The sequence below is a fragment of the Perognathus longimembris genome, chromosome 15 (assembly GCF_023159225.1).
Source record: "Perognathus longimembris pacificus isolate PPM17 chromosome 15, ASM2315922v1, whole genome shotgun sequence".
Classification (NCBI taxonomy): Eukaryota; Metazoa; Chordata; class Mammalia; order Rodentia; family Heteromyidae; genus Perognathus; species Perognathus longimembris.
This window is the reverse complement of record NC_063175.1, coordinates 20,956,827-20,972,094: the sequence shown is the minus strand read 5'-3', so window position 1 is coordinate 20,972,094 and position 15,268 is coordinate 20,956,827. Positions and strand designations below refer to the sequence as shown.

At 36.8% G+C, this 15,268-nt stretch overlaps 1 protein-coding gene across 5 annotated transcripts in view; it reads left to right on the top strand.

Annotated features, from left to right (window-relative positions):
• Positions 1 to 15,268, top strand: part of Osbpl1a (oxysterol binding protein like 1A) — a 206,796-nt gene that overhangs the window by 75,603 nt on the left and 115,925 nt on the right. For all 5 annotated transcript variants that reach the window (XR_007213389.1, XM_048363309.1, XM_048363310.1 and 2 more), the window contains 5 exons: positions 1,723 to 1,796; positions 1,902 to 1,965; positions 3,663 to 3,761; positions 6,183 to 6,305; positions 14,568 to 14,649. Coding sequence is in view for 4 of the 5 variants with exons in the window: in XM_048363309.1 (XP_048219266.1) it covers positions 1,723 to 1,796; positions 1,902 to 1,965; positions 3,663 to 3,761; positions 6,183 to 6,305; positions 14,568 to 14,649 (442 nt within the window). In the remaining variant the exon portion in view is untranslated. The remainder of the gene's footprint in view (positions 1 to 1,722; positions 1,797 to 1,901; positions 1,966 to 3,662; positions 3,762 to 6,182; positions 6,306 to 14,567; positions 14,650 to 15,268) is intronic.

Below are 15,268 nucleotides of genomic sequence, written 5' to 3'. Positions count from 1 at the left end.
GGACAGAGTAGGAAAGACACTAGAACTTATAGGCACAGGAAGGAACTTCCTGAATATAGTCCCAGGGGCACAACAAATAGGGGAAAGACTCAACAAATGGGACTACTACAAATTAAAAAGTTTCTGCACAGCTAAGGTCATAGCCACCAAAATAGAAAGACAGCCAATGATATGGGAAAGGATATTTACCAGCACAGCAACAGACAAAGGCCTGATATCTGTCATCAACAGAGAACTCAAAAAACTAAGCCCCTCCAAGCCCAATAAACCTATTAGGAAATGGGCAAAAGAGCTAAAGAGAGACTTCACAAGAGAAGATATAAAAATGGCAAAGAAACACATGAGGAAATGCTCAACATCCCTGGTAGTAAAGGAAATGCAAATAAAAACAACCCTGAGATACCACCTCACCCCAGTTAGAATGGCCTATACTCTGAACTCAGGAAACAACAAATGCTGGAGGGGCTGTGGGGAAAGAGGAACCCTTCTCCATTGTTGGTGGGAGTGCAAATTAGTACAACCACTTTGGAGAACAGTATGGAGGTTTCTCAAAAAGCTCAATATAGACCTACCCTATGACCCAGCCATACCACTCCTAGGCATCTATCCTAAACAGCAAGTCCCAAGATATCAAAAAGACATTTGTACTTCCATGTTTATCGCGGCACAATTCACAATAGCCAAAATATGGAAACAACCCAGATGCCCCTCCACAGACGAATGGATCCAAAAAATATGGTACTTATACACAATGGAATACTACATAGCGATTAGGAATGGTGAAATATTGTTATTCGCAGGGAAATGGTCAGAACTCGAACAAATAATGTTGAGCGAGACAAGCCTAGAACACAGAAAACAAAGGGGCATGATCTCCCTGATATATGACTGTTAACAAAGGGAGACGGAGAGACAGTAGAGACCAAGTCTGTGAACACTGTATATGTGCTTGATACATTGTATATTGCATATGGGTCTACCTGACCTAGACAAGGGATGGAAAAACAGGTTGTAAGATATCACAAGAAATGTACACACTGCCCTACTATGTAACTGCACCCTCTTTGCACAACACCTTGTAAAAAAATTTATGTTCAATTAATAATAAAAAAATATATATATATAAAAAAAGACTTAGCTGTCTTAGAAAACTTGATTTGCATTTGCAAGCAATCCCTCTGTATATTTGTGACACATACGTTTGTATTGTATAAATTTTTTTTTTCCAGTCTTGGACCTTGGACTCAGGGTCTGAGCACTGTCCCTGGCTTATTTTTGCTCAAGGCTAGCACTCGGTGACTTGAGCCACAGCGTCACTTCTGGCTTTTTCTATGTATGTGGGGCTGAGGAATCAAACCCAGGGCTTCATGTATACGAGACGGGCACTTTACCACTAGGCCATATTCCCAGCCCCTACTGTATAAAATTTAGAGCATGTTTCTTTCATTCCTTAGAGGAAATTAGATTTGAAGCCCACAACCGCTATATTTATAAATATTTCTGAGCAGTATTGTTGATATGCATTCGTCACTGATTTTATCAGTATGACATTTCTCTCTAGTGAGTGATGTGATTTTATTACTTTACCTTTTACCAAATCTTATGTCTGGACATTTGCTACTGCTGACTAGATGAAGGACTCAGACGTAACTTTCAGAACTTATTTTTTTATTGGTCATTGGAATTTAGTTGGGTCAGCTTGGGAAATCATTTTTCTTTTAGAGTTCAAGATTTTTTGGCTGGAGATTGTTCTGGGTAGTGTTAGAACATGGAGTCCTTTCATGGTATAGGAAACAGTAAGTATTATCCTTACTAAATTTCAGTATCTTAATTTTGAAATATTAAAAAAATTTTACTTACCTCATTTCTTTTGTCTTGATAACTTACTATTTAACTTAAAGGCCTGACGCAGTCCATAATGTTTATCGCCAGGGATGCAAACACCTGACTCAAGCAGTGTGCACGGTAAGATGAGTACATGTCTTTATGCAAACTGGGAAATCAGTTGCACAATTGATTACCCCAAATCACATGTAAAAACATTCTAATATTTTTTGGGATGGTATAGAAAGCACCTTTGTATATTTAATATTCAAGAACAAATACAGAATATCCATCTTATATATGTATGTATGTATATATACACACATACTATATTTAAATAAACTGTTATCTCCACATATTGTGGTATGAGAAATGAGTGATTCCAAAAACATATATACAGATCTTTTAACATTCTAGAGGTGTGTGCGTGTGTATACATATACCAAGATATGTATAGTGTTTATGTGTGTCTGTGTCTGTCTGTCTGTATGTGTCTGTGTGGTGGAGGGGAAAGACAAAGAGGGAGAGGAAAACAGAGAATTAGAATAAGAGAATGTTTTTATGAATAGAATGAATAGAATAGAATGAATGAATAGAATAGAATTGAATGTTTTTATGAATTAGAATAAGAGAATGTTTGGCCATTTGTATATCATCCTTTTATATTTAGTGCTTTTATTTCAGCCCAAGGTATTTTGTGATTTTCTTTTATTTTTCTTTTACCTTTGGACTTGGAGGGATGTCATTTCATTGTAAACTATTTATTAATTTCACATTTTCTTTGTTGGTTTCTAATTTAATTCACTAGCAGTTTATCTGGTCATTTTTAAGTGTTATGAATACTTGTTTTGATTTAGATTGTCTTAAATCTGTAAGTCCAATTGTGGTGGGTTTTCTTGCTAATGAAGCAATATTGACATCTCTAAATTTGTGTATGTATGCCTTCATTTGTTGAAGTCTCTTTTAATTTCTTTTTACAGTCTTTTTCTTAGTATTTTATAAAATTTAGTCTTACTATTTTTTTTTTTTTTTGCCAGTCCTCATTCTTGAACTCAGGGTCTGAACACTGTCCCTGGCTTCCTTTTGCTCAAGGCTAGCACTCAACCACTTGAACCACAGCACCACTTCCAACTTTTTCTGTTTATCTGGTGCTGAGCAATCAAACCTAGGGCTTCATGTGTGCTAGGCAAGCACTCTACCGCTAATTCCCAGCCCCTAATCTTACTATTTTAGTAAATTATTTTAATAAATTATTTTTTGAAATTATTATAAATGGATGTAGACATTTTTATTTTCTATAGTTTTCTTACAGCTAGTATATATAATTTTTTCTCTCTCTCTCTGTGTGTGTGTGTGTGTGTGTGTGTGTGTGTTCTAGTCTAGAGGCTTGAACTCAAGGCCTGGGTACTGTCTCTGAGATTCTTTGCTGAAGGTTCGTGCTCTACCATTTCAGCCACACTCTACTTCTGGCTTTTTGCTGATTAATTGGAAATAAAGAATGTCACAGACTTTCCTACCCAGTCCTCATATCTCAGTTTCCTGAGTAGCTATGTTTACAAGTGTGAGTAACTGGCGCCTGACAATATGTTTTAAATATAATTCACCTAATGCTCTTCATTTTTGCTAAATTTACTTATTAGTTCTATTTTATACAGTCCTCAGAGTCTTCTATAATCATGTCTGCAAATAAGATTGTAATATTTCTTTGTAATTGATATGCCTTTTCTTATTCTTGCTTTATAGTTTGAATGTGACTTACAGTATAACTTTAAATATCATTGGGGAGAGTCAGCCTTTTTATGTGAATGAATTTATGTTTTACTGGCTTTATATCTAAGGTGAAATCCACTGATAGCTGCCTCTTCTTTATCAAATGCTTTGATGACACCATCCATGGATTTCGAGTTCCTAAGAATGCACTTCAACAGTCAAGAGAGGTAATCTTATGGATTAATTTATCTTTCATCAAACTTTAAAACATAGGTTCAGTAAGACCTTCTAGATTGTGCTTTTTAAATAGGGCAATGGTATGAAGCTTTTCAAAGTTAGCTTATGAATTAGTCCAAGTTCAACTTTATCAACATGTGTCTGTAGTTATTTTCTTTTTACAATTTGTTTTTCCTTTTGGTTCTTTGAATGTGAGGGACCCATTTTGGCTTTAGAAAAAAAGTATAAAGAATGATTTATTTTACCCTTTATTTTGTAAACAAGAAAACTGTAGAGCTGACTTTTCAAGACAGGTAGTTTATAAATCACAGAACATTTACTACCATCTAGCTATTCTGATACTAGTTACTTTTGTAATCCATTGAACAACAGAAATAAGCCAGAAAGCTGAGATGAAATCCATGGTTATAGTGATTTCATGGAGAATCCTATTATTTTAAATCAAAGCAGTATTCATAGACCTGGATTCTGTTTGTTTTAAAAGGGGTTATAAAATAATCTGTTTCCCAAAGTGGCTGACTTTTCAGCAAAGAACCTTAAGCAACCCAAATGACCAGCGAAATTGTAAAATAGCCAAGTTTTGGAAACATCCCAGATGCCCTACAACAGATGAATGGATCAATAAAATATGATACACACACACACACACACACAAAATAGAATTTTACTTAGAAAAAAATAAGATTATGTCATTTGCAGTGAAATTGATGGACCTAGAACAAATCATGCTAAGTGAGGTAAGCCAAACTCAGAGAAACAAATAATGCATGGTTTCTCTCACATGTGGAAGCTAGAACGAAAACATAGCATGATAACCTATACAGAACTCTAACCATTCACACACAGCTAAACTAAAAGAGGATACCCATTAGAAGAGGAATGCAAAGGTGTAGCTTCTTTGAACCTTTAAAATACTATTTATTGAAATGAACTCCAGGAAATGTGTTTTGTTTTTGTTTTGCCAGTCCTGGGGCTTGAACTCAGGGCCTGAGCACTGTCCTTGGCTTGCTTTTGCTCAAGGCTAGTACTCTACCACTTGAGCCACAGTGCCACTTCTGGCTTTTTCTGTATATGTGGTGCTGAGGAATCTAACCCAGGGCTTCATGTATATGACGCAAGCACTCTACCACTAGGCCACATTCCCAGCCCTGAAATGTGTTTTTGTTGTTGTGGTTATTGTTGTTCATGGTAGTTGTGTTTGTTTTTACTGTTTTTATTTATTTATTGGGTAGGGGGTAAAATGGTGTGCAGAAAGGGAGGAAGGAAGGATGAATAAATTCATTGCTGTTATTCAGTATACATTGTGTGGAAAATGACCAATGTTACTTGTGGGTGATGGGAGAGGCAAACTGGATGAAAACAAAGGAAGAGGTAATGTCTAAAAGAAATAAAATTACTCATTACCTGACTTTTGAAATGGTAACCCCTCTGTACAACACCTTAACAATAACAAATTATTTTTTTAATGAGGGAAAAGACAATTATACTCTTTTCATGAAAGCACAGATTTTATTTTTCAACCAGAACAAAGAGCCAGGCTCTATTTGCTCACATCTACAATCCTAGAAACTCAGGAGGCTAAGATCTGATGATTGGGGTTTGAAGCCAGCCTATCCAGGAAAATCTGTGATACTCTTATCTCCAGTTAACCAGCAAAAAGTCAGAAGTAGAGCTATGGCTTAAGTAGTAGAGTGCCAACCTTGAGCTAAAAATTCAGGGATAGCACTCAGGCCCTAAATTCAAGCCCTAGGACTGGTACAGAAAAAAAAAACAAAAAATTGAGCAAGTTAAAGGGACTTGATTTAAATTTTTGTGCATATCATTTGATTTTAAGTTAGTAAAATTATATGTCTGGATCCATTACTATATAATAAATTGTTCAACAGTTTTGAGAATTTTAAGTAAAATCTTTTTCATGCATATTTGATTTTTATAATGTGTTTGAGTATTAATATGTATACTCATAAATGACATTTTTAAAAGTACTGAGAATTTTATGTCATATATTATAGATAAGAGCCTGGCATTCTTTCACTATGGTTGCTTGCTTTTTTTGTGGGGGAGGATAGATAATATTTATTCCATATAAATAGTATGCCTTACAGTTATTGACATATTAATCTTTCTTTTTTTTTGTCAGTCGTGGGGCTTGAACTCTTGGCCTGGACTCTGTCCCTGAGCTCTTCAGCTCATGGCTAGCATTCTACCACTTGAGTGACAGTGGTTTTCTGGCGGTTAATTGGAGATGAGTATCCCAGACTTTCCTATCCAGGTTGGCTTTGAACCATGATTCTCAGATCTCAGACTCCTGAGAATTACAGGCATGAGCCACTGGTGCCAGTTTTAATCTTTAAAAAAAAACACAACAAAATAACCGGTTCACTTTGGTATAAATCCTTGGATTATTTCAGAACTGGCTGGAAGCAATTGAAGAACATTCTGCATATAGTACTCATTACTGCTCCCAAGACCAGTTGACTGATGACGAAGAAGATGATACGGTTTCTGCTATAGACTTGAAGCAATCCTTACAGGTAAATAACACATAATCTGACCCTCATAGTTAATTCTGCAGTGTAGAGTTTAATCAACAGTTATTACAAGGTGAAGTTTTGAATTTGAGTCTGATAATATTGGAAATAATGTTACTGTTTGCCCAGCACATTTCTCTTTGCAGATGTACTTTAAGGATACAGACCTAGATTTTGTGTGTATCATTTTATGATACTCTACAAGGCTTTAATGAGATTGTCATTCTGTTTGTAAGCTGCCTCCAGTAGGGGGAGCGTGCATAGCTTGATGCTGCCCTTTATGACTTCACTGCATATTTCAGAGTTTAAATAATGCAACCATAGTGACACATTACGTGGCCAGTAGTTTCATTTAAAGCCACTTGTACTCTACTTCATTGCTTAGAGGTAAGGTAAAACGTCAGTAATGAATGGAGACACCCTCATCTGAAGTGACATCAATGCCTTATCCATAATTGACATGAAATAGGTATTTTTTGGGGCGGGGGGGGCATCAGTTTTCTGACTCTTTGTCTTTTCCTGTTTTCCTCTGGCTCTATCTTTTAAATACACCTTGTTTACCAAAGAATGGGAACTGGGTTTGGAAGAATTAAAACTACAAAAGAGTGATGAGTTTTATTCTAAATAAAACATTGTTTTCTGCTAAATTCTAGCCTATATCTATCCAGTAATCTATCTATCTGTCTATTTACCTACCTACCTACCTGTAAATTTAAATGGATTATTGTGGGATTTGATAAATGTACGATAAGTTTGCCATTACAATGTTATTTCATAAAGACCTATATTCTTCAGAAGAACCTGTAATCTTTTTTTCTGGGGCTAGTCCTGAGGCTTGGACTTAGGGCCTGAGCACTGTCCCTGGCTTCGCTTCTTTTTGCTCAAGGCTAGCATTCTCTTGAGCTATAGCACTACTTCCCGCCTTTTCTGTTTATGTGGTACTGAGGAATCAGACACAAGCTAGGCAAGCACTCTACTGTTAAGCCACATTCCCAGCCTAGGACCTGTAATCTTAAATATGAAATTTTGACTTTTCAATTCCTAATCTTAATTTTTGATGGATCGTTAGAGAATCTGAGTTCTTCCATGTTTTATTGAAGACTTTCTCCAGAATTTGTTTAGAATTGTTTTTAGTAGTACTATTAAAGCCTAATGTGAAATGTGAGAACCATACAGTCAAAGTTAACATTAAATAAGAAAAAGGAAAACTATGCTAAATACTTTAAAATCTACTTATTCTTTAAGTAGAAAAATTTTATCTTCTTTCAGTAGGAGATGAATGTTAAAAGCTGGAAGGATTTACCAGTACCTTTTCTAGGATTATGCTAATTTTAAGGTAAAAACATACTAACAAACTTACATAACAAGCTTTTTTTTGGGTGCTGGGGATTGAAACCATGACCTCACAAATGCTAAGCAAGTATTCTACTGCTAAGCCTTATCACATACCACCAGCCCCTCAAACACTTTTAAATAGAGATTTGTTTGGAATAATTTTCGAATTTTCAAGTAAAGTGTAAAATTCAACTAAACCTTGCTTTTATTATCTCTTGACACTTTGTTCCTATGTTAACTTTAAAACCTTGAAGTTTTTTCCTTGTACTCAGAGTTTTAGTGGTATTCAGCTTATTCAGCTCTTTCCGGTTTGTAGGCTGTAGACATTATCTCTGTCCAGTGTTTCAATGATGAGAGTTTGATTCTGTCTTAACAACTGAAAACAGAATCTGATTCAAAAGAAGTGAACTATGTTGGATCCCACAGCTTGTGGCAGGCTAGTTCTAGGATGTCCTAGATCATTGAATTAAATTATCATTGAATTAAGGAAAACTTGGAGTTTACTTGTGGCACAAATTCTTGGTGTTTCTAGACACTCTAAAGGAAACTATGCATTCTAATTCTGACATAGTCTATAGTCTGGAATTACTATAATCTGATCTATTTCCTCAACATGCATTTGGGTCAGTTAATACAGACTTTTTTAGAAGTGTGTGTGTGTGTGTGTGTGTGTGTGTGTGTGTGTGTGTGTGTACATACTGAAAAGAGTATGGACCTTGTATGATACTTTCTTTTTTTTTTTTTGGCCAGTCCTGGGGCTTGGACTCAGGGCCTGAGCACTGCCCCTGGCTTCTTTTTGCTTAAGGCTAGCACTCTATCACTTAAACCACAGTGCCACTTCTGGCCATTTTCTATATATATGGTGCTGGGGAATCTAACCTAGTGCTTCATGTATATGAGGCAAGCACTCTTGTCACTAGGCCATATTCCCAGCCCCATTTTATGATACTTTTGATCTCATTTTATTTCCTCTCCAAACTGAGGATCTTTATAAATTTAAAGCCCTTTTTATGGCCCTCTGTCATTGCCTTGAGATTAGGCCTCGGGAGAAAAATGATGAATCAGAGAAATACTGGCCTCATTGTATTCCCTTAGTCACTTTGAAAATATTTTAGAAAAAACATTGGAAGCTAAAGTTAAGCATAGTGTTGAAACGCCGCTATTCAGTGTGATTGCTGCTTTTCACATGTGGTTGTTCATATTTCAATTAAGATTAAAGTTCCTTATATTTATTTATTTTTTGTATGTTTTGAACTTGGCTCTTGGTCATCAGGGCTGGCCTTGGACTCATAATATTTTTGCCCGAGATTTTTGAGTGCTGGGGTTCGAGGTGTGCGCCAGTTCACCAGGCTCAGTTACTTACTGTACTACCTACATTTCTGGTGCCCTGTGATAGCCTCATGTGGCTACCACAGAAAACACACAATGAATGTTTTTGTCATCAGAGCTCTAGTTGACAGCATTGGAGTAGGCTCTCACTTTGGGTGGTACTAGCAAAGTTGAGGCTTTTATTTCTTAAGAATGCTTTCATTCTGTAGAATCTGTACTATATGTGCATTATGAGGAGTCATGAGTGAATGATGTTAGATTTTCACCAAAAAAGTAACATAAACTTTTTATTTATTTTATTTTTTTGCCAGTCTTGGGGACTGGACTCAGGGCCTGAGCACTGTCCCTGGCTTCTTTTTCCTCAAGGGTAGCACTCTGCCACTTGAGCCACAGTGCCACTTCTGGCTGTTTTCTGTATATGTGGTGCTGGGGAATTGAACCCAGGGCTTCATGTATATGAGGCAAGCACTCTTGCCTCTAGGCCATATCCCCAGCCCTAACATAAGCTTTTTAAAGAGTGATTCCTAGCTAAAATGAGTTTGCAGAAAGACACATGTGCATCAGCACATGACTGATTACAGGTGCATCTAAACAAGTTCCTGGTATGTTCAAGGTGAAAGTACAAAGGATAAAGGATGCATCAAATATGCTGCTACTTGGGATAATACAGACAGATGCACACCCATACATTTACGTTGATGTTGAGCATTCCTGGAAAGATGAAAGATTAGCAGTTTGGGTCTCAGAGCAGGGAAAATTGAGAGTCAGGTATGTGAAAGAATTTTCTCTTCAAATCTCTTATTTTTGTGTAAACTTCTATTGCAAAATAAAACATTAAGAAAATTGCAAAGAAGGGTCACAGTAATCACCAGGTACCCCAAAGAGTAAACATCTTAAGCTTGAATTAGAGCAAAGGAAGATGAAATAAGTGGGTTTGGCTGGAGTTGGGAGAACTTAGAAAAGAGTATGAGAAACCAATGTTGGCCATATCGACTACTTTCTACAAAGAGGAAACTTGCCAGGCTCTATGGTCTATTGTTTTAAAAGCTAGAAGTAATTTTTTTTTTTTTTTTGCCAGTCCTGGGGCTTGGACTCGGGCCTGAGTACTGTCCCTGGCTTCTTTCTGCTCAAGGCTAGCACTCTGCCACTTGAGCCACAGCGCCACTTCTGGCCATTTTCTGTATATGTGGTGCTGGGGAATTGAACCCAGGGCTTCAGATATACGAGGCAAGCACTCTTTGCCAGTAGGCCATATCCCCAGCCCCAGAAGTAATATTTTGAGGTGTAATTATTATATAATAAAATTTATTTTCATTTCAATTTGATGTATTTTGGCAATTAACATATGTGCATACACACACATACACATAGACACACACACACACACATCAAGATACAGAACATCTTTATCACCTCAAAAAAGTTCCTTAGCCCCTGTTCTCTGACAGCGCCTCCCTCCTCTGTGTCTAGCAACCACTGATCTATGACATTGTCAGTTTTCCTGTTCTAGAATTCTGTGGCAATGGAATCATCTCCTATATGATTCCACTTTTCAGACTTTCTTTTTCCACTCTCTATAATGATGTTGTATGTATTATTAGTTCATTTTCTATTGCTGAATTCACTTTAATCTGCTTCTTTTTTTTTTTTTTTTTTGGCCAGTCCTGGGCCTTGGACTCAGGACCTGAGCACTGTCCCTGGCTTCTTCCCGCTCAAGGCTAGCACTCTGCCACCTGAGCCACAGCGCCCCTTCTGGCTGTTTTCCATATATGTGGTGCTGGGGAATCTAACCGAGAGCTTCATGTGTAGGAGGCAAGCACTCTTGCCGCTAGGCCATATTCCCAGCCCTCTGCTTCTGTTTTTAATTAATAATATGGTGATTTTTCCAATAGCTTGGTATTAATTACCTCTCCCCTGTCTATTCTCATTTAGCTGTATACTCTCCAAAACAGTTTTGAGCTGCACTGCAGCTCAGGACATCATACTAGCATCTTTTCAAGTCAGAAGTTTGTTGGGGCACAAGACTGTCTAGTGCTTGCTTGTGGTTTCTTCTGATACTGAGGGTCTTCGGTATTAGTAGTAGCAGCCTTGCTGTGTGTTTTGCCTGGATAAGTTAGACATTTAAAATACTGTCAGACATCAGTAATAGAACATTGTATATAGTGGGATCCCATTTATAGAGAAGGAAAAAAACTTCAGAGGTCCTGACAATATGAACAGCATAGACGTCCAGAATGAAATACCATGTGGAGTCTACCAAGAATCTTTCCTTTATTCCTCCCTTCCCTTTTCCTTCTTTTCCTTTCTCTTTCATTTTCCTTTTTCTCTTTCCCTCCTTCTGTCCCTCCCCTCCTTTTCTCCCTCCCTCCCTCCTTTTCTTTTCTTCATTGCTTTGTTTGTTCTTTTTTGGCTAATCAGGCACTCATCACTGAGCTATGCCACTAGCCTTTTTTTGCCTTTGGCTTTTTTGTTCTCCCAGATAAGCTTCTTGCATTATTGCTCCAGGCTGGCCATGGATTGTTATCTTGCTATCTAAGACTCCAGAATAACTGGTATTATAAGGCATTTGCCAACAATCTGGGCTTGATTGCTGAGATAAGGTTTCCTTAACTTATAGTCCAGACTGATCATAAATCTTTATCTTCCTGATCTCCACCTACCAAGTAACACAGATTATAGGCCTGTGCTACCATAGCCAGTCTTGTCTTTTTTTTTTTTTTTTTTTTTTGCCAGTGCTGGGGCTTGGACTCAGGGCCTAAGCACTGTCCCTGGCTTCTTTTTGCTCAAGACTAGCACTCTGCATCTTGAGCCACAGCACCACTTCTGGCTTATTCTGTTTATATGATACTGAGGAATCGAACCCAGGGCTTCATGCATGCAAGGCAAGCACTCTACCATTAAGCCATATTCCCAGCGCAGTCTTTTCTTTTTTTTTGTTAACTGGAGATTGAATTTGGTTATATTGCTCAAGCTAGTCTGAAATACAAGATCCTTCTGCCTCAGCTTGAATGATGGGATAGAATCAAGAACCACCATGTCGAACCCACCATTACCTTTATAAGTAGATGTTTAGGTTTTCATAATATTTCTAGTAACCACTAAGGGGCTAGTGTAGCCAATTGAGACAGTGTTCTGTTTTACTGTATTCATGACCTCTGTTCTTTTCCCCCCTTTATTTTTTTTTACAATTCCATAAGTCAGTTTAGAATTATAGTGTGTCTTGATTATTGTCAACCTCTTTCATTGTTCTTTCTCATTTTTTTTCCTCACCCATCCCTATTTTCAACTTACATAGTCAACATTGACATAAAGTATATTGAATGTAATGGTAACAATTTTCTCATCCTTCCTATTTCCATTTTTGTGCCTGTCCCATTGTCCCTCCTTGCCTCCTAAAATGTGGTTAAGCTGAGCTTCATAAGTATTAAAAATTTATAAGTTGAAATAAGAAAAAAAGAGTGCTTTCCTATGCAGCCTTGGTGCATTTGGGCTTAAAAAGGCTTAATTTAGGATGAGCAAAACATATTTCTGTTCTTTTTAGAGACAGTTAAATGGTACTATATGTTTAGTGCCACATGTTGTACCCAACTTAAAGCTGTGTGTAGATTGACTCTTCTCCAGCTGACATTACAGGTAACTTAAAAATATATTTTGGTGGCATTGGGATTTGATTTTTAGTTTTGTTTTTTTTTCAGGTGGTGTCTTTTTGCCCAGTTTGGCCTCCCTTGTAGTTAGGATTATAAGTACATACCATTATGGTGGGCTTACTGATTGAAATGAGATCTTGCTAACTTTTTGTTTAGTTTGGCATTGAATGGTGGTCCTCTTTTTTTTTAATTTTTTTTTTTTGGCCAGTCCTGGGCCTTGGACTCAGGGCCTGAGCACTGTCCCTGGCTTCCTTTTGCTCAAGGCTAGCACTCTGCCACTTGAGCCACAGTGCCACTTCTGGCCGTTTTCTATATATGTGGTGCTGGGGAATTGAACCCAGGGCTTTATGTATACGAGGCAAGCACTCTTGCCACTAGGCCATATCCCCAGCCCCTCGTGTCTGCTTCCCCAAGTAGCTGAACTTACAAGTTTCCATCAGCTCAGGTTCCATGCCATTTGTCACTGCACCTGGATTGTTAAGTACCTTTAGAAACCATTGATCAGGGAAGCTTTTTTTTTTTCTGTAAGATGAACATGCTACAAGAAGATGAGTGTGATTTGAGTATTTGAGAATGATCATTAAGATGTTTGTTGCCTTTAATGATAACTGCAGGAGCCTTTCTCTGTATTTCAGATCCAAGGTCTGTGAATGAAGTCAGCTTGCTTTTATATCTAGTGGACTTCTATTCTAGGAATGCAGAGCGAGAACAGTAATTTTGCTTTGTACATGAGTAGGAATACTAAGTATGTATGGAGTGGCAATGATAATTTCCTATTAATAAGTCATGAATGATGCATTTGGTTAGGTTACAGTGCACATTTCCAGATAGGATTTTTTCCTGCCTTCTATCAGTATTCACAGGCTCTATCTTAAAAAAAAAAAAAAGACCAAGCATCAGTTCTCTTTATGGTGTTTCCAATGCATGGTATAGGTGTTCCGCTTCCAATAAATAAGCATGGATTAGATTTTTATGTTATCAACTCTCAAAAAGTTTGGCAAAATTAAAAGAGAACAATGTTTGTCACAAATGTGGTACCATGAATAATTCTGCTGGTTGAGCTGAGCTTTATAAGTACTAAAAAATGTATAAGGTGAAATAGGAGAAAAGATTGCTTGCTTGTGCTACCTTGGTATATGTAGTGGGGCAGAAGTAGATTTAATTTAAAAAATGGGCAGATGTTTTCTGATGGACTGAGAGGTTAAGAATAAAAACTAGAAAGCATCATAGGACTAAATCTATTACTCTACCTATAACAATGTATTTCTAACATTTATCAGGTCATGGTTCTCAGAATAAATAATTTCAAATGTCATACTCCAGAATATTCACAATTAGGTATTCTTGTTTATGCTTTCCATTTCCTTTGAAGTGAAACTATATAAAAGTAACCGCAGGATGACATTCATTGATTTTCATCATATTCTTCTATATCTTCACTAAGCTACTATGCAGCTTGCATCATCAAATTCTTTGCTTTTAGGAATCTACCTGTAGAACTTTGCAAGGAAAAATACTTATAGTTGACTTTTGTCTTACTTTCATAAGCTTTGACTTATAAAGACAGTGTCTCTCTAGCCAGACATGATAGCTAACACCTGTAATTTGAGAATCAAAAATACTTATAATTTCTTAAAAGAATTTAATCTGATCAAATACTAGAAATTTTAACTCTTCATGAACATATGGCATACAGGATACTGGTGTTGATCAGTGCATTTGTGTGATAGCTACATGACAGATAATGGATGTGTTCAGAGTTAAATGCTTTCATTAATGTATTTTATTAATTAAATATTAAATTTCTAATGAAATTCTTATATCTTTTATCTCTGTGAGGAATTAGTATTATGTGTATCAGTCTTTCAATTCAGAGTTTTGTAATGTACATTATAGCATAAATACTATAAAAGTCCTATATTGGTTTTTCTTAATTTTCTCTTTTTCCTTCCAGAAAGCACAAACATGTCAACAGAGACTCGATAGGGAAATTTCCAGCTTTCTTAAAATGATTAAGGAGTGTGACATGGCTAAAGGTAAAGGAAAACAAAACCTACTCTTTTAACATAATCCTTCTTTGTGGGTGATGGACCTTATATCATTTTGTTTGACTGTATATCCGAGATACTTTTTGGTTTTTGTTCATTATTATTTGTTGAGACAGGGTCTTACTATGTTGCCCAAGCTAGCCTCAAACTCCTCAGGCTCAAGCCTTCTGTCTTAGCTTTCTAAGATCTATTACTACAAGAATGTGCCTTTGTGTTTGGCTCATAACTTATTGCTTCTGTCGAAAAATCTTCATTCTTACAAGCTATTTAATAAAGTATGCATTTGGAGACTTTCATGGTCTGATTCTCTGTTGAAATACTACTTTTATTGTCAGACTTTTATATTTTTCTGTTCAATAAATGCCAAATTTTATTTGGCAATCAACACATAATTCAAAGTTCAGATAACACTGTTCCTGATATCTCATCTTTATGAGATGCTAGATTGCAGTGAAACTTTTTTAATCAAGCCCTGGTAGTGGGGCTTGAACTCAGAGCCTTGTACTCTTGCTTTTTTGCTCAAGGCTGGCACTCTACCACTGAACCATACTTCCACTTCTGGGTTTTTGCTGTCTCATCAATTTTTCTGCCTACCTTCAAACAATCC